The following is a 20,133-nucleotide window of genomic DNA, read 5'->3' as shown; positions in this document are numbered from 1 at the left end:
TCACGTCTTATCAATGTACCTACAATTAAGAGTTGGTGTGACTGAACTGTATTTGTATTTTTGTATTCCTGATGTGCAGCCGGGGATTCAAGCCACCAAAAAGGGCCTTAAAGCTGCTCTTTGGGACTTGCAAAGCCTCTCCCAAAGGGGGTGCCCGAGTGAGGCTGTGCACAACCTGTTCGGCATTGGAAAATGTTGAAAATACACAGTGTGTACCTGGAGATCTTAGATAACTAACACGTACAGCTGGAAAGGCTTAAATCACGGGTCCTGGACTAACTCACCTCATACTCCCGCTCCAAAAGCCAGAAGGCATCACGCAGTTTTGAAAACCAGTTCACAGGACAGAAAGGAAGAGAGTTTCCTTCCTGTCACAGCTCAGTGACAGCCACCCATCAGCGCTGCAAGGCCACTGCTCAGAGGTGAGGGAGACTGGCTGACCTGGCCAGCTGACAACAAAGGACTGGGAGACCCTGGAAGGCCTGGGAAAGGGGACACGCTCTGCTCCAACAGAGCATTAGTCCTGCTAAGGAAAGCTCAGATCTCCGCCAGAAGGCCAGGCCAGACACGGAATACATGACTTCTGTAGCAATGACAAAACACTCTGCATCTTTAAATGACAAGAAAAACAAGACCAAGAACAAAAGACTCTTCATAAAATATGAGACATCCCCAGCTTACCTTGATGATGATTTCTGTTTTCCCATCCACATCTTCTGTTTGTTGAAATAACTGGTTCTGATATTGCTGCAAGGAAAAATATACCAGATTCATCATTTCCCAGCCAGAGTATGATGTGAAGGGTTGAAAAGGGAGCTCTGCACGGCGGGTCTGACAACGAGCTTGCTTCCAGCAAGCCCGAAAGTGCAGTTGAAGAGGAACCTCACTCTGCCTTTACAAGAGAGGGATACTGTGCCCTGACGTGGAGACAGATGAAGTCTGTGAGAAAACAGTCTGTGGTGACAAATTGCCAGTTACGTGCAGCTTTTACACAAACCCCACTCTCCCCAGTTCATCCAGCCAAGCACTCCTCCTTAAACAGGCGGCTTAATTGCCACAAGGCAACTGCACCCCCCCACACACGAGGACCTAAGGTATTAGCAACAGAAACATGAGGAAAATGCCAAGGTAATAGGGCCAAGTGCCATCTTCTTGGGCCAAATTTTGGGTCAAGTTCAACAATCCTAATGCACTAACAGACAAAAGGAGTCTGGAGGGATGGCACGGCCCAATGGAATGGATTAGGGGAAAAAAAACCCAAATAAATTTAACACACTCAAGACTTGAGAAACAGCATCAACCATACCCATTATTCCTCCTTTTAACAGAAGCATAAAAGGGTTTTCAAACAGTTTTTGAATTAAGCAGTCCTCTGGAAGGGACCTTCAAAGCACACTTGGGGCGTGCTGCAGATCTACTTCAAACCAGTTCAAGTCCAGCCGGGTGCTGCTCTACCTGTTGCCTGGCCAACACTGCTGAGATAGGAGTCCTAACCCAAAGGAATCAAAAACTGATCCCAATTTGATTATGTGCTAACCCTGATTCAAATTTATTGGGAACAGTAAGAAAAAAGCTGAACCCCCACCTTCAGGCAAAGCAGGTTTATCCAGGAGTATGAACCAACATATAAGGAGATTAAAGGCTTAATTTACAAGTGTTTCTATGGCCTGACATCACAGTACTTATTCTCCTGTGAAATCACAACCTTCAAAACCTTTATATTACCATGACACAAATTCAAATTAAAAAACTCAAGGGACATGGAGGAGGTGGCAGGGAAACCTCTTGCTGTAGACTGCAAGGGGTGTGACTGGGTTCTGCCAACATTTGACAAATAGGCAAGATCAGGCTAATTAGCCAGCCAGGAGCCACACACAACAGCCCCAGTGCTTCCAGTACTGCGTAGGCAAGGTATGCATCACATGTATGGAAATTTCAAATTACTGTTTTCAGAACCAAAACTGTGTCCGAATCAAAAAGTCCTTGTGAAGACAGGGAATATGCCAGCAAGCTTCAGATGTGGCCTCTGGCCTAATAATCAATCCTGTTGTGTCACAGGAAGAAAATAACTTGATTCTTGAGAGAATCATTAATGTCAGTGAGCACTGGCCATGGGGAAGCTGGGACACAACACCCTGTGCCGCAGCTGCTGCCCTCTGCCACCCTGCACACAGGCAGAGAACCGGGCTGGCAGGCAACTGCGGATTCTTCAGGAAACGTTAAAACGAGCTTTCCACTCTTAAGTGAAAGACAAAGGACCCATGTTAAGAGTACTGGCCTAGGAAAACTTCATAATGTTTCTAAACTTCTTTTTAGTGAAGAAAGTGGAAATACAGATAGCAGAGCACGCGGTGCGCTGGATTTCAACCCGGCTTGAAAACCTCTGCACACAAAACCCCAGCTAGTACCGTCCCCTCTGCAACAGCCCATGCAGAGACAGTGCTGGGGCTGAACACGCCGAATTCCAGTTCTAATGAAGTGAAATGAAAACCCTTCCCACCACCAGACTCCATCCTCTCCGAGTGTGGCTGATCCTGCTCTCCAGGGATTCTGCCAATGGGAGAGGCACCCGGAGGAAGCTCAGTCTCCCTCGGCCCTGCCTGAGCCACAGCAACTCCTCCACCTCTGCTCTCAGCCCCCGAACCCTCCTGATGGAAACCCCACCTTTAACCCCCCTCTGTCTCCTTTTTATCCAGCCCCATAGCGAGTCCTCTGGTTCTGCGCAGCCCCCGGTGTGCAGAATTGGAGCCATGCAGAAACTATGGAAAAGGAAAAGGTGTTGTAAGAGAGAGGCTCAAGCCAGATACATCCTGATCTCTCACAAAACTGGCTCCAGAGAACCGATAACCAACAATTCTCAACTGTCTTCACTGCTGCCTTGGAGTACGCAGCCATTATTTGCTTCCTAGAGCAACATTTCTTAAACTGCCAACCCTTTTTAGGTTCATTTCATACTCTTAAATACCTGACCCTTTTTAGGTTAATTTCATACTCTCTAGCCCTGAATTGTTTTAATCTTTCTAAAAAAGATGATCCAGCTGTCAGCTGATTTAATCTTCCACCTTGTTTTCAAATGGGATGGGCTCCAAAGGCATCGCTGCATCACACAGGGGGCTATTTCAATTAAAACCCTTGTCAGATTTCAACACTGATTCTTTTGAATTTACACAGAAAAACTGTTTAACACATTTCCTGAATTATTATCTTCCAGCAAAATCTTCTGGCACACAATTTGCTGAGTTCATGTATTCTCCCCCTCCTAAAGTTTATCTGATATAAACAATGGCTTAATGCACACTCAAAAAAATTACATTGCCAAAGCAGAGAGACCTCTGTATAAAGTACTGTCTTTAATCCTTTCCCTTTGGGCCGGTCCTGCTAGTTGTCAAATATCTGTTCTACGAGACACTGAGACTTTGTCGCCCCACTCACTCTCTTCCTAAATGTTTTTCCCTAAATCAAAAAAAGCAGTAAAGCCAACATTCAGATAGTAACCAAAGGATCAGATACACTCGCTCACACGCTAATTAATAATGACAGTGGTGAACTTTTCCTTAGCAGCTTCATGAAGTTCTGACAGAGCAGTTGCAGTTAACGAATCCCATGCAAAATGCTGCAATTCAGAAAAAGCTTACAAATATTTTGATATTTTCATTTTTTTGCAATAAGCATGATGAATTTTAATATAAACACCAAGCTGGAGGGTTTATGGTTTGCCTTTCTTTCAGAATGATGTTCCCCAAGACTTCTAAGTAACATAAATGTAACTTATATTTGGTGTTTGCAAATATAAAGCTGTGCACTGGCTAAGCACCAGCTGCATATGCGCCTCTTGTTTACACACAGAAAGCACAAGCCTTACAGCCATCATCATTTCTTAAACAGTCAGCTTCGTGTCTGGAACTAACTCTGTGAGGGCTCTGCTTATTAATTAAGGAGTCATCATCAACAGGCACATGAGATACTGCAGACAGCATAAACAACAGGAAAGGTATTTTTAACCACTTAGACTCTAGAACAATTTTGTTTCAAAAGAAATTATTGCAGAAGAGATATTTCATAAATGCTGGAACTGCAGATTTTGAGTTTACAAACTGCCCTTATTTCTAGGACCCATAAGGTTAATGTCTCTTTACACAGCCCTTTACCCAGAGATCCTACCACTCTGCACACTGGTATGCAAACCCTCTGTGAACAAAGTGTTATCCTTATTGTAAAGAGCAGGCTCTGAGGCCCAGAGAGACCAAGGACTTACCCAGAAACATCTAAATAACTTGCGGTAAAGAGGGAAACAAAAATCGGAAGAGATCCTCAGTCTTGAAACTTGCCCAGCAAACCATGATCCTTAAACAAATTTACAGAAATTAAAAAGGACAAAGATAGCAAAAGGGTGTGTGCGAGGACTTCCAAATTACAAAATTATATGCAAGAAAAACTCTGCTGGTGAAACCTTTAGCTCCAGCACTTGGAATCTGACCTATAGTTTCTTCAGAACAGCTAAGGACATCACCAGACCCTGACACGGGGCGTTGCAGGGCTGTAATCTTATAGTATGGAGGCAGAGTGAAAAAAACCCCTCAGGTCAAACATGAGAGAAGAGTGGAAGGCAAGTGTATTTTCCTATATTTTCACTAATTGCCTATGAAGACAGGCATTTATATTCCACTGCTGTACAGCCTGATGCCAAAATGCTCAGCATTTCCCAATTCAGCTCCCCTGTTGCTTCCGAGGACTCTCTATATAGATATCACCATGTGTTGGGAACCGCAATTAGGGATCCAATCCTCCTGCAAAATTCAGATTAGACATGCCAATTTAAGGAAGAAACGTGACCACAGATGCTTATTTATGCTCCATTTACAATTTTATATGGTTTTTACTTGCTACATTTAGCAGACCCCCTTCCTGCCACAGTTCCTCTCTGATGTTGGCACTTGCACCTTCAAAACGATATCAGTGAGGGGAATAATGTATTCCCCTTCTTTGAAGAGTCCTGGATAATATCATTAGCAAGCGTGACCAGAATGAAACAGTGATGTCTGCTCTTTGACTTCACAGATAAGAACAAACACCTCCCCTGCTTAAAGGAAACTGGGAGCAAAAGCCTGCCTTTCCCACTCCAGAGCTCTGCCAGATCCCAACAGCACCCACCGCTGCTCGGCATGGAGTACAACTGCTGGTATGCAAAGCCAAGTCAACCAGACTGCTGCTATATGGGAGCAGTGGCTCATTTGTGATATTTAATGAACTCCAAAGCTCATTAATTAATAAGTGAAACACAATAGCATAAGTGATTTGCAATACACAACAAGGCATATAAGCTGTGATTAAAAACTCTTACTGATTAATTTATTGCTCTCTAGGAAGACTGAAACCAAACTAGCACGCAAGTAAGTTTTCATACACGTTTGCTGTTCTTGCCACCTCTCTTCTGCTCTGCTTAAATTTGTGGCCACTTCAGACTTCCTCTGGAGGGCAAGTAAAGACAGCGCTGTCCCAAGAGCCCTGGCTTGCTCTTCTGTCGGCAGGCAGAGGCCACCTCCCTCTTGCCAGGGTGACAGAGGGAAATGGTCAGGGATACGGGCAGTTTACAAGTTCAAAAGTGCTTGAACTCAACACTCAACATCCACATGAGCTGGGAGACTGAAGTGGGGAATAGCTCTGCACCACTGTGAATACTAAAGATGTGTTAGTTACAGTCATGGCAGTGAAGTGTGTGTACCCAGTTGGGATCCAACCTGCTCCCAAGAGATTTCTTTAGTCCTGCTGTGTATTGTCACCCTTCCAGGAAGAGCTGAGTCTACAGGTCTGTTATAATTTAATCTGATGTACAGCCTTTCCTCTGCAGCTCTGACCCAATGGCACGATCTTTCACTTCTGAATACCCAGGAACATACTGCTGCACAGAAATTCTGCACGCTGGTGGCTTGCTGCGCCCACCATCCCGCCCGCACAAACGGAGGAGGTGGCAAGGAGTCTCCCCGCTTTGCTAGTCTGAATTTCTGTCAGTGTAACAAACACGAAGTAGTGATAAAGCGCCTATTTCCCTTGTATTAAATTGGTCCAGCAAAAATCAACAACCACCAAGGCAGGAAGACACCTCTTTCTCCCTCTTGTATACCTTAACTGCCAAAAAAAGCAGTGTGACCACACACATCTCAGGCTGCAAGAGAGACTTGCGTTACCGATCAGGGGAACATTCATGAAATCAGAAAAGCACCTCTGAACAACACAAAAGCAAACAGCCAAGTATTTGACATTTATTGTAATTAGTTCCAATGCCAGCCCTGTACCCAGAAACCCAGAGTTTTTTCCAAAAATGTAATTCACTAGAAGGAATTCAGAAATACCTATCTGCAGTGTCATCCAGACGGTTCCAGAAGCTAGCACACAGCGGCAGCTTGAGAATTGTTATTTGGATATTAAAAAAAAAACAGCACCGTGAGCAAGTGTTTTTATCAAAATACAAAACTGTTGAGGTAACCATTACACACGAAGAATGGGAAGACACACAAGTTGTATAACTGGGGATTCAATAGTTACTGGGAAAGGGGCTTCCTCTGGAAATAAACATGTGCTCATCCTTGCCTTGTAGAGTCAGCACTTTAATCAATACACAGGAGTGATTGTAACTCCCATTCCTGGGGCAAGAAGAAACTAGAATTACACTGAAGTGAGCTGGATTTGGATCAGAGGGTGAGGGGAATGGACTCTGAACCACCATTCCAGAAACCACTGTAAGGATAAACAAAAGGGAACACAGCACATGAACTGGAAAAAGAGCAGAGAGCGAAGTTAAATGAAGTCAGATATTCATCTCTCAACTGTGTCAGTTTCCAATTTTTGGTATCTTTTTTTATCGCTCTACACAGCTTTTTAGCAGGAGACGGCCCAAACCTGGACAGCAGCATGAATACCCAGTCTGCCCAGGCAGAAGGCAGGCAAGAATTACTCTCAACGTATCACACACCTGCACATCAAGGATGCAGCGTACAGAAGAGTTTAGCAGAGACAACGTGGCAAAGAATACCAAAGACGCTGCAAGGACTGTCATAGGGGTTCTCAGTTCTCAGCAAAGTCTTCCCACACACATTTCTTCAAGGTCTCTTGCTGCACACTCGTGCCTATGAATTCAGTGGAAAGCTGACGTTAGCAATAACGCCGATGGCAACAGCAGATAGTGTGGTGTACAGGAAGGGAGTTCATCAGCTAACGACAATGACACCAGTCTCACAGAACATTGCCCCCCACCTCTCTCCCTCGAGTCCACACCAGCAGCTGTGGATCTGGGGGAGAAGGGGAATGCAGTCAGCAGCGCATGGAGCCAGATTCAGGGTGCATGCATGAGCTGGTGTTAAGAAGAATCCAGGGTCCCTACCATGCATCAATTAAAGAGAAGAAAAGCAGGGAGAACAGGGCAGTCCTTGTAGCTAATCCATTACAGAGGAGAGAGGGGCCGCTGGGTACAAGCCAATACTCCTGTAACGCCAGCCGGCCTTGCAGCCTTACCACAGGACTCATGCGAGATCAGCTTTGCTTGCACAATGCTCAGCAAGACACCTCTAAATTTCACTGCTTATCTTCCCCAGAAACTCCATAGCTTACTGTTTTTTTTATCCCTCTGCCTCTTCAGGCCATCAAAAGCCTCTCTGATAGCCCCGCTCACTTGACATAAAGAAAGTAGCCATCGCATGGCTGAACACTCACCATCCTTCCTCTACCAGGATTCACTGCCCACATCTCATAAATTTAAGGATGGCTGCTGGGAAAGCAGCCTTGGAATCCCAGAGCACTCTACTCCTTTCCCCATGATACGAATAACTCACATTTCTCTTGGCAATACTGCTCTCAAGACATTGAGAAACAATTTCTAAGTGCTACCACTGTTACAGTCAGTGGCAACCAGTGAGGTACTGCTCTGTTCATCACTCAGCCAAAAAGATGCCCTGGGCTGAGTCTTCTCACCTCCTCTGGCATAATTACCTCTTTCCTCTCCACGTCAGCTTGAATTTTTGCTTGTGTGACAGCAGCCTCGCGGAAGGAGGAGCTGGCCTGTTTGGCCTGTTCGATGAGAGTCTTCAGCTGCTGGGCAGTGTTGAGCAATGAGTTGACCATCTCCTCCAAGTACAGCCAGCTCCGCTGCTCCGTCACTTCCAGCCCATTCACCACCGACGGGGATATGGCTTTCGTGGGGGGCACCGCCAGGGCAGGGAGTGAGGTTAACACTGAATATAAAGAAAGAAAAATAAAATATATAGAACTAGGGTGTTTCATTTCCATAAAGTGGGGTTTTTGTGTTTTGTTTTTTTTTTTTTTTTCTGTTGTGTTGTTTGGCTGCTTGTTTTTAAAATATGGTCTGCAAAAATTTCCAATCCGGCTAAATTTCAGCTACACACACCAACCTTCTGTGACCTAAAGCGCACAGGTCGGTCTACGCAGAACACGCCCTTGGGGCACTCTCAAACCCAGCAGACAGAAGAACAGAAGAACATGTATTGTTTCCTCTGGGAAGGAATTAACACCTCTGTGATGTGCACTGCTGCAGAGAGGCATGATGAAGCAGTGAAAGCAGCATTCCCAGGGACCACTCCTGCATTATCATCACAATGTTCCATCCAATGTCTCCCTTAACTATCGCTAAGTAAGGCCATTCAGTGACCCAATACTTTTCTGAAATATCCTGATGTCACTACACAGATATCACTTCTCAGGTTGCAAAACTACAAAAAATAGGCACAGATCCCCACCAAATTCCCCCATACCTCCTGAATTCTGATCTTAACTGTAACCCTGGCCCACAACTGGAATAAAACCAAGACAGTTACCATCACCTCAAAATTACATATATTACAAACATGCACTTTCCCAAATCACCAGTTGGGAAGCCCTTTAAAAAAAACCTCAGTAATTGTGATTTCTTTGGACCCCTTCATCCTGGATCCTACCCATAAACCAAACTATGGCCATAAACCCACACATACCACACTGAAACACCAAAGCTTTTAACAGGAGGTATTCACAGCTCTATGTAGCTGTTTCAAATATCCTGGGTATTCTGAACAGCAATGCTCACTGCAGCTCTGAAACCTCTCCTTGCCTAATCCCAAAGGTGAGAGTGAATGTATACAGTCCAGATGGAAGTTTTAGCTTCAGACACTAATATCTCCCGGCATTTTACACTGTGCTGGACAGTTTTCAAGAAACAATTTTTTGTCTGTGGCCCTTTTCTCCAGAATCCTAACTACAACTCTTCACTCCTGTATAAACTAGAATGCTACAAGGCATGGAACGAAATGTAAAAGCCCAGAATCCCAGCAATACTTCTAAATATACTCTGTGGGACATTAAAAGAAAAAAAAAAAAAAAAAACACCAATTATTGAGGTGCTCCAGCCTTTACTTTTTCATATCCTAACCATAACCTTTACAGTTACTGCAGTTGGTAGGAAGCCACCAGAACGAAGCTAAACTCCTACCTGCTAACTTAACCACACTTTCCTTGAACCCAGGCAACCTCCCCCTCAATTATTGGGGGCTCTGCAGTCCTCCCTTTCCCAAAGCCTGTGTTAGAAAATTAAAGTCCTAGAAAACACACAATGTCTGTCTGAGCCTTATCTTTGAAAATGTTTCCAAAAAATGGCAGTTACTGTGTCACTAAAACATCTCATTTTCATAACACTAGGTTTGCATATACACTGGGAGACCACAGTGTGAGGAAATTAAATCTAGATCCAGGAACCCAACAATACGCAGTGTAAGTTCACCTTAGGCCACATTTCTAGGAATAAATCTTATCTGGCTTTACTGGCCTTACTTTTCCAAAATTTCACTCTAACTCTAGCAATAAATACTCACCATCCGCCATAAAATTAAGACCAAGACACTCACATCTATCAACAGGTAACCTCTAAATTCCTCACTAAATTGTTTACTAGAAAAAAGAGCGCACCACCAACTTTGGGGCTCTGCAGCCTTACTACCCCAAAATCTACTAAGTCTATTTCTGGATTTTTTCCTCACATCTTTAGGTAGGAGTTTCAGAACAATGCAACTCACAGAAAAAGCAGTGAGTATTGCAAGCAGAGAAACCACATTTCTTCCTGGATAGTTCTGCATTGTCAGTGGAAGAGCTGTTAGCATTCCAGGCACCAAAGCCAATTAGCTTCCTTGATTTTTAAACTGTGAGTCACACATTTGTATAATAAATGAGGGACCATTCCAACTGATGGATGCTATGGCCCTCAGAGAAACAAGCACAGCTGGAATATCACTTCAGAAGTGCTGAGCCATTTAAATCCTGTTTGCACCCGCCCGTGTCTGCTTTCCTTTGAGAACCATTACTCTTAACACCTCCATGCTTCTGCCCGGCAGCCAGTCCCGTGGTTCCCACCCTGATAACGCACAGACACTGTCCTTGAGCACCTCCATGACAAGGGAGCACCCTGCAGAGACCTGCCCCTGCTGGGTACTGACCATTGCTCCCATTAAAACCCATTGTTTTCATTATTGGAGCCAGATTCTTTTCCTTGAAACCAGAGTTAAGAAATGTATTAAGCATGAAGTTCCTGAACGAAAGGTAGAGGCTGAAGTGTCTGAAAGGCACTTTGTTACCGTTTACTTTATTATCAGTCTCCTACCACAATTCATTTTGGATATCATTACAGATATTGGCTTTCCAGTCACATCAGTCTGTCTAAGGTGGCTTCAAAAAGAAAGGCAGAAACAAGCCCCAAACCTCTCACTACATGATGGGGACACAGGATAGCAAACTGCACAGCTCAGTTAAAAACACAGAACAGTAGACCCCCGCCATTCAGTAAAAAATCTTCTTGACTACACTTCAAATGGTACTTAGAATTCAACTGTAAATACTCTCCTGCAAAAATTCAACTGCAAATACTGTCCGGAATGGAAACAGGCAGACACAACTGCCTGTACCAGGCTGCAGTCCCAGCGGTCCCACTCACAGTGATCCTCTCCTTACTAAAGCATCGGCAGACAAACAAGACTTCTTGCAAGACTGCACTGAACACTGAATATCTTCCAAGACAGCAACTAATCTAAATGTATCAGCTCTTGAATCCTTTTCACAAAACCACAGGATGGTTTGGGTTGGATGGCACCTTAAAGCCCACCCAGTGCCACCCCCTGCCCCGGGCAGGGACCCCTTCCCCCAGCCCAGGGTGCTCCCAGCCCCGTCCAACCTGGCCTTGAACCCTTCCAGGGAGGGCGCAGCCACAGCTGCTCTGGGCACCCTGTGCCAGTGCCTCCCTCTCCCCCCCCCCCCCCCCAGGGAAGAGTTTCTTCTATCTAATCTAAATCTCCCTTCTGTCAGTTTAAAACCATCACCCCTTGTCCTACCCCCACCCCCTGATCCCGAGTCCCTCCCCACCTTTCCCGTCCCCCCTTTAAGCCCTGGGAGGCCGCTCGAAGGTCTCCCCGGAGCCTTCTCTTCTCCAGGCTGAACCCCCCCAACTCTCTCAGCCTGGCCTCCCAGGGGAGCTGCTCCAGCCCCCCGAGCATCTTTGTCAGGATGCATTGCTCCTGAGCTTGGAGAAATTGATCCTTGAGTATTAACCAGCTTTCTTGAGCCCCTCTTCTCTCCAGGAATTTATCCCACGCTACTCTGCCAGGCAGGTCCCTGAAGAGGCCGAAGGCTGCTCTCCTGAAGTCCAGGGCAGCGAGCTTGCCGCACACCCTCCCTGCTGCTCTAAGGATCTTGAACTCCACCATTTTATGATCACTGCAGCCAAGGCTGCCCCTGAGTTTCACACTCCCCACCAGCCTTCTTCCTGAGAACAAGGTCCAGCACAGCACCTCTCCTCACTGGCTCCTCTGTCACTTGGAGAAGGAAGTTATGATCAAGGCATTCCAGGAACCTCCTGGATTGCTTGTGCCCTGCACTGTTGTCCCCCAACAGATAGTGGGGTGGCTCTAGTCCCCCAGGAGGACCAGGGCTTGTGAACGTGAGGCGGCTGCTCCTCTCTGTCTAGAGACTGCCTCGTCCACCCGCTCTTCCTGGTGGGGTGGCCTGTAGCAGACCCCCGCATCATACCTGGTAGTGTTTTCACATCATACCTGGTGGTTTTTCATGCAAGCAGCAAAAACTGAAAGAATCCAGCACAGATTTAGAGAGAGAGAACATCTCAAAACTCACAGTACTGCAGGTCACTGTGTGCTAGATGTGAAACCTTCTCTGACCAACAGCATCGCAAGTTCACCACACAGGTAAATGGTCATTTTGTGCTCAACAGCCCTTAATTAAAATAGTAATTTCAATCAATTTGCACATGACTGGCATAGAACTATTTGCACTTAGATATGAGTAAGAGATAAAGCGGTCTTTTATTAGTAAGTGTTTGCAGAAGAACCTTTCTCACTGCTAAATTTCCAGCACAATATTTATCCCAGCATGGCATTTGATAACTTATCTAATGGGAATTACTTCCGGTTCCTCATTTTGGCACAGGTATATCAGTCAAGAGAAAGTATTCACCAGCGAAAAAAAAAAAATCAATGTTTAATTAGTAACATCAAGGTCTGACTAAGACTTAAAACCAACAACAAGATTTCATTCTGGACAGAGCAGCAACGCACTGTGGTGTTCCAAATAAGTAAATAAAAGGTCATACACAGGGGACAACACAGGCTTTCAAAAAGCAAGCAAGATGTCAGACTGCGCACAGGAATACAACGTGTTTACATGTTCTTTTCTGGATGTCTGAGAGAACAGTAACAGGGATCAAAACTTGCCTGTCTTCCAGCTCTGCGTCAGTGAGATCAGTATCCGAGTTGCTTCACAGGATCATAGAAATTAGAGAAGTAAAAGGCCTATAAATTGCCTATCCACCAGCCAGCCAGTGGCAGGCTATTCCCTGCTCTATCTCTTCTCCAGCCTCAATAAGCACATAAAGCAAGAACAACACTCCAAGTTTCCAATTCCAGTTTCTCCAACACTTCCAGTTTCTATCAGTAACAGCAACACTCAAATAGCATTGTAGTTCACTTAATTTATCAGTCAGAAAGGTCATTAAGTTTACGTAATATAATTACATTTGAAGAGGTATTTGATAATCAGTTTCACCTGTCCTATCAAACACCAAAGGGCTGATTTGCATTCAGCATTTTTCATAGTGTCTTTTCTGGTTTTACTCCAGAATCTATTTGACCACAGCAGGGGAGGCTCTCACTGCACTTGTTCACCAGCATAAACATCAGTGTTAAGGGATGGAAAACTGACATTTGGATACGACAGCAGAACTTTACACCTGCCCAAAACTGCCTCCAGCATGTATCAGTGGATCCGTGAAGAGATGTGAGCATTTTTAGAAGAGGTTCTGTGACATAATTTTAAAGGGGATGGTCTCCTCAGATCAAACACTAAATGTTTAGCCACAAAAGCTTTGAAGAAAAAGACTTTAGGAAAGGCAGGGGATGGCAAGATGATTTAGGAAGCAGGATCACAACAGCCTCCTCTAGTAAAAAACAATAAATCAAAGTTCTCAATAACGGAATTAAAAACTTTTCCCAGAGTGGAAAAGCTGCTTGTCCAAATCTTAATAACTGCAAAACTTGTAAGCAAAACAGAAAAGTTTATTTTTCTGCCTCAATCTTTACTTTTGCTGAGGAAGAAGATTAGAGGGCAAATTCAAGCACTGCTAACCGTGTCGCACATGACAGACATAAAACATACCAATCTTGGGATGAGCTGTTGGCAGTGCAGCTTCAGGAAAAGGTGAAATCTGACAGTTGTCCTGGTAACTTGGATAGTGAGGTTCTGGGTGGTTGACCCGACAAGGCTGCTGGACGTTGGTATCTTGAACTGCAGAAGACAACGGCACCGTGAGTCACTGTACCACGGCTCTCAGGCATTCCTTATGCTTCTTTCAGCCACATTTTTTTATACAAGTTCCTACACTCTATGATAGTTCTGGGGGTTGCAAAGGAGGAACAGTAGCATAATCTTACACATTTAGCAAGCAAGGCAACCTTGTACTGATTTCATCTCTCTCTGTTTTCACTTTTAAAGGCAAAGGTTACCCCTGGCTTCCCTCCCGCACACCTGTACATTTACAATAATCACAGGACTCCAAAATATGGTTCTCAGAACAGGACAGTTCCCTCAGCAGAGCTCACAACCTATGTATAAATCAAACTGAAAGAACTGAAAAGTATCTTAGGACATAGGAAAAGTGAAAAAAATGACAGAGATGACCATAAAAAAAGCAGCAGTGTACGTTAGCAGCTGCAACATCTGGATAAAACTTCTAACTTCTTTTGTGCAACTGGTAAGATTTCAAGCTGCTGAAATAATTTCAAAGGAAGGACAGTGGGTTACGTATAGTCTCTCTAAGCTTTTGAGAAATAAATCCTTTGTGAAGCATTCACAGTGCTTCCTCCTACAGCAATGGGTGTCCAAGCCTTTTTCTTCTCCTTCTCACAGATGTCTAGCAGACATACACCTGAACTCTTACCAGTGGCTCCAGTGAAAACATCACCCTGGGACGGACTTTCCGAGATAATTGCTGTGGCTTCCACTGTCGATGCACGATCAAATGTCAGAGCACCAGAGGTAGTGATCTGTCCAGAAGGAGTCACGGTGACTGAAAATATTAGAAGTACTTTCATAATTAACACTCAGTGCGAGGCCTCGGTTGTTTACCTGTTGATATCCCTGTTCTGAATCATCCAAAGTCAGAGACACTCACAGATCAGTAAACAGCCTGAGACAACCCAAGTTTGGATCACACCTATGACTGGAAATGGGAATAAAAGCCCCGTTTGGCTTCTGAAGGCACCGATGGCCTCCTGCAGGCCTCTGCTTATTCTCTGGGTATAGGAGGCCAGAATGTTCACTTACAACACACTGCACCCCAAATCACCACCTTTTCAATTATTAGATGAGCAAACACTTAACGCCTACCATAAAGGTTCAGTGGGGCCACAAAACCCATCAGTTTCTGGCTGATCCTAACTGAATACAATTTTAGCAAGAGTGGTTCCTACTATTTAAATTAACATAAAAAAACCTGTGGATTACAACTAATTCTATGACAGTTTGGTTAGCTGGACAATTTTAGCTGTCTAACTACACAGAGTGATATATTACACTTGGCCAATGCAAGGAACAAGTCACAAAATCCTTTTGGATGAATATTCCCGAGTGGCTCCAGAATGTTTAAAATCCTTTTTAAACAGGATTAATTAATCTGGCACCATTACTTGGCAAAGGTCCAATTCTGTGGCACACTGCTCAGCCAGAAGAATCTTTTTGCAAACAATAACTCAATTTTAAGACATTGAGGCTACAGATTCATGCCTGGTGCAACATGTGGCTACAACCAAAACACGCAATCCTCCCCTCTGCCAGTGCCAGCATGAGCCAACGTGCAACCCCCCAGCACCGGATGTCAATGAACCAACACAGACTAAACCCCTTCAGGGGATAAAAAAAGAAAAACAACAAAACTCTACAAAACCCTTGCACATATTTCTCTCCCTGCTGCTGATAATCTAATACTACTTTTGGCTGTTCTTTTTTTGGATTTCTGTTGCTTCCTCCTCAATTCACTTTGTAATGTTACCATCCAGACGATGCTAGTGTGATAAAAGCAGGACACATGAATGTGACTGGGAACGTGTGAGCTGGATGAGCTTGCAAATTAATTTCTGTTCTCACACAGATGGCTTGACAATCAAAAACAGTAAGTAACAAAGCGTGTCCTGAATGTTAGAGAGGAATTTGCAGATGAAAGCATCACCTTCTGCCTCTTTCATTAACAACTTTCAGGCTGTGGATTTCATTCCAGGTGCTTCAAGCCTACTTTTCTATGTATTTCAAGAAATAGCATCAATCTTACTCCATAGCGCCCACCAGCTTCTAAAGGACAAAACCAAGCTCAGGAGATGGAATGGGGATTTCCGGCAGAGCAGAAAAGGGCCAGCCTTCCTCTCAACCTAATTTCAAGAGGAGGAAATTTCTCAATTGTTGTTTGTTGAAAAACCTACCTGAAACCCACTGTGGATCCAGGCCAGGACTCCACAACTCTCCCTGCACAGCCAGACTGAGAGCAGGTAGCAGGGGAAATATAATCCAGACCTCTCTCAGAACAAAATATGAAACCTACTGCTCACTGCAAAAGGATGTTGAGGTGCTTAAAACTGAGTCTCCTGGAGGTCTAGAGCTGCACTTTTTCCTACCCAACTTGCAGTCCCAATGTGGCAACACTGTGCTAGTTTCTACAAAATCGGATGTGAAATTAGTTAAAGACACTGAGCCAATAAAACTATCCTATGAAAACAAAGTGGCAAAAAAGAAGACATTTTTCTCAGTTGGCTAGTTCCAAGGGGCCACTGATAGACATAAAATATCTAATGTGGCAATTCATCAAAAAACGGAAGCAATTTTTACCAGGAGAAGAGAACTTACATGTAGTAGCAGCTGTGGCAGGAAGCAGAGTGATGTTTTTGGGGCAATCCTTCTTCACTGGAGTTGCAGGCATTTCATTTTCTTTTTTCCGCCTTTTATATGGTACAAAGAGTCGTACAGGGCCACTCTAGACAAGAAAAAAAAAAATTACAAAGGAAAAAGGAAAAGGCATTAGCTGAGGCACCTCTTTGGAGACTTTGGGGTTAACTTTGGGGTTACTCTCATCTTTCCAGACACAGATAAGGTCAGGCAGCATGTGTCCCCATGGAACACCTGTCATTTGCAACAATTGACAAAAAAACTTCCCCAAATCAAAAGAACTTTGTGGAAAAAAAAGTTACACTCAGGTCTCTCCAGCTGAAGAGGCAGAGATTCAGTCTCTTCTCACTCTTATTTAAAGAGCAGAACTGGGCAAATAATTGACTGCTGGCCAAGATGGTGGAAGAAAAGAGAACAAGAGTGAGGGGAAGAGAAGCAGTTAGTTTCAGATCTAGGAAACAAGAAAATCATTCAGCTCATAGCAGACAAGAAATGCAAAACACTACTTCAAGACAAGCTAAAGACTTCTGCTTTCAGGACTTTAACCTCATTTTTGAAACAAACAAAAGAACAAACAAAAACCCCAAGCAGCTTAATATGAAAGTATAGATCCAACATATAGTATTACATTACTTCCTTATGAAAAGATATTTTCCAACCCAAAAACCTGTGAAATTTCAGTCAAAAATCACAAATAGTTTTGACATCCCCAAAGGCATTTTATATAAATACAATATTTAGAAAAGAAAAAAAAAAAAAAAAAGAAGAAAAAAGCAGTAATTATTATCCAGTTTTACTGAGGCTTCTACGCAACAGTGCTAGCGGTTCTTTACATCCTTTCTTTATAAAGCATGGACAAAGCATGCTGCAACCACAGAACTCGTGAATATTTCTAAGACACTCAGGACCTGCTTGCAGATGGCGGTGGCACCTTGACTGATTGTTTTTAAACTAACGAATGCAAAACCTACAACTCACCAGAGTCATGTCATCGCAGCAGGCAGCGCAAGTACAAGAGGCAGCATGAGGATTTAAAATCCCATCCTGAAATGAGAAGAATACGAGTTCAGCATTAGTCACCACAACCACCAAGAGCACAACTGAATGCTGCTAAAATACTCAGCTCCCAGAGAGATGGACCCATCCCCTCCTCGGGGCCCTGTGCAATAACAGAGAGGCCAGCTCCCCTACACCACCGCGATGGGGTGAGCAGCTAGGAGGAAGAGTGATATGGGAATTTGAGACTTTATAAAGTTTCTGCCCAAGCAGAAATTAACTGTCAACCTAATGGCAATGCCAAATTCTCCACGGGGCTCCTGGACAACGCTGCGGGCAACAAAGGACCCAAAGCACTACTCAATAAATGGTGCAAGTGAAGAATATGTTTGTCAGGCAAATAGAATTAAGCAGATCAGATTACTGAGTTACAATATCATGGGTGAGATCCTACTTCTCAATTTCTGCAATACAGCTCAAGGCTGGACTTCATCCTGCATAAACTGCAACCCCTTTTCAAGTACAAGCAAGATTTGTATTGTGCTATTTGAAAACACATCTAGAAGAATTCCTCTCGCATCACTGATTCTCAACCAAATCAAAATGCTGCTTCTGAGTTGCCCCACTGAGCCATCACACAGAACTCTGCAGAGGCAGCACACACAGCTTGGACTGTAGCACTGGGCAGATCTGCACAGACTCAACCTGCCCCTTCCAGCAGAAAGGAGGAAGCAAACTTAACCTTACGTGAATAAGGCACTGCAGTGGCCTCCCAGCATAGCGGATGCTCCTCTTCCAGTCTTTGCTGCTGGCTCGTCCTGCCATAGCTTCAAATTCAGTAGGGCTGTACCAGTTGTCCCCTTGCTTAATGCACCTACCACGGCCTCCTGAAATAAAATGGATGAAAGAAATTGTTAGTAGAGCTTAAGAATAATTTTGCCTCTCTCCTAAAGAAGTAAATACTGAAATTCTGGACAAAATAGCAGCTAATCTATAGCAATCACCAAATATGCCTGCCACTTCTCATCACTCTGGGATAACCATGCCCATTATTATCTTGCCTATGACAACCACTGTACATGTTTAGAGAGCTTCAACTTTGGGCCTCACCAATGTATCAAAAGGATAGAAAAAATACTCATCCACAAAAAGTGTAAGTCTTTCTTGGATAAACACCATGAATTTAAGCCTTTAATTTGCACTTAAATTTCTAATCCTTCTGGTCGTGAAGAAAATTCTCTATCCACGAAGCAAGCACTGTGCTGTGCAGTCAGGCTTGCCGACAATTTCTGCTGCTGCTTCAGCTTTCCCACAGAGAGAGGAGAGAAGAGGAGGGGCTGAGGCAGCTAAGGAGTCCCATTAGGAGACGAACTCTCTATTTTCTGTTCCAGCAAGGATTCTGTAGTGCTTCGTAGAAACACAGGTCTACTTCTGAGACAAAGAAAATGTTAGAGGAGTCAACCTATGACCAGGTAGATGCACTGCACAGCAGCCTGTATCTTCACAGATTTAAGAAAAAAGCCTCTGAAGAAAGAGCAAACCAGAAGAGAATGATAATATCGAAAGGGCTGGCTAGGAAACTGTCTTTTTTTTGTTGCCTCACACTTGGCCCTTAAAAGTAGCTTGATTAAAAGAAGAGTGCTCCAGGTGAAGAAGAAGCCATCACACTTCCTCACCCAAGGAGGTCGTTGTTACCTGAGCCGAGTCTGTTTTTATACAGAACGCCACTGATATTCCGGCACCTCACTGGGAGCTCATTCTCATACACAGATGGGTCCCAGTTATACTTGGTTCCAGTTTTTTCTTGGACGGATGTTAAAGGGGTAGGAGGCGACTGCGGTCCTTTGAAAAAAAGAAAAGAAAGGTGACAGCAACCAAAAAGCACACTGGTCATACCGTCACACGCTCAGCTCGGCTAGGGCAAGTGTCAAGTGGTTAACTGAAGCAGCTGACACCTCTCCACAGCAATGCAAGTTACAGGGTGCACCGCAAAAAATTCAGCTTGAATGTTCTGAAAATAAAGCAAACTGCACCTTAGGAAACACGCTCTAACAGCGCATTAAGCACTGGGTTGTAACCTGCAGTGGTGTAAGCAGCTGGCTGGATCTTCCCCTTCCCAGAGGCCGATCCTGTAAGGTGTTCAGAGCGCTGAAGGTCTGCCATGCCGTCTTGTGGGCAGAAAGGAAACTGCCAAGCAGCCATGAACAAAACCTTAGCAACAAAGACATCCGCTATTGTGACACTAAAATATCAGCAAGAGGCACGAATGGAGATAAAACTATATTCGAGGACCCTTTAAAAAGAATCCACCTGCAGAGCTAGGAGACTCTTATTTTTATTATCGATATTAAAATAATCCATTGCCTTTGGGGGTGGAATGGGTGTAGAAAGGCATTCAACAGCCCAGCATCAGGGCAAGATTTTTCAGTAAGCTTATTTGCAAGGGTTAGGGCAAAGAATAAGAAAATGAAGTATGTTTCTGACAGGAAAAAAATAACAAAACAAAAACCAAAAAAAGTAAGTATTATTCTACTCCTGAGAAGTACCATGTAAAGAGGGGACAAACGATTCTTACAAGGTAACTGCATAATATTATGCACATCATGTTTTTTAATCCTAGCAACACAGTTAAAATGGAGACAAAGCAACCCCTCCAGGAGAATGACACTT

At 44.1% G+C, this 20,133-nt stretch overlaps 1 protein-coding gene across 8 annotated transcripts in view; it reads right to left on the bottom strand.

Annotated features, from left to right (window-relative positions):
* The window catches only part of DEAF1 (DEAF1 transcription factor), a 95,681-nt gene that overhangs the window by 3,112 nt on the left and 72,436 nt on the right, over positions 1-20,133 (bottom strand). For 6 of the 8 annotated variants that reach the window (XM_032996450.2, XM_042784611.1, XM_042784612.1 and 3 more), the window contains 8 exons: positions 19,159-19,305; positions 18,211-18,350; positions 17,446-17,511; positions 16,429-16,555; positions 14,474-14,602; positions 13,693-13,821; positions 7,984-8,225; positions 682-747 (listed from right to left, as the gene is read on the bottom strand). In XM_032996450.2, the coding sequence (XP_032852341.1) occupies positions 682-747; positions 7,984-8,225; positions 13,693-13,821; positions 14,474-14,602; positions 16,429-16,555; positions 17,446-17,511; positions 18,211-18,350; positions 19,159-19,305 (1,046 nt within the window). The other 2 variants (XM_032996454.2, XM_042784613.1) reach the window with 2 other exon arrangements.

The sequence above is a fragment of the Tyto alba genome, unplaced genomic scaffold (assembly GCF_018691265.1).
Source record: "Tyto alba isolate M040663 unplaced genomic scaffold, T.alba_DEE_v4.0 Super-Scaffold_8, whole genome shotgun sequence".
Classification (NCBI taxonomy): Eukaryota; Metazoa; Chordata; class Aves; order Strigiformes; family Tytonidae; genus Tyto; species Tyto alba.
This window is presented reverse-complemented; position numbering and strand designations above follow the sequence as displayed.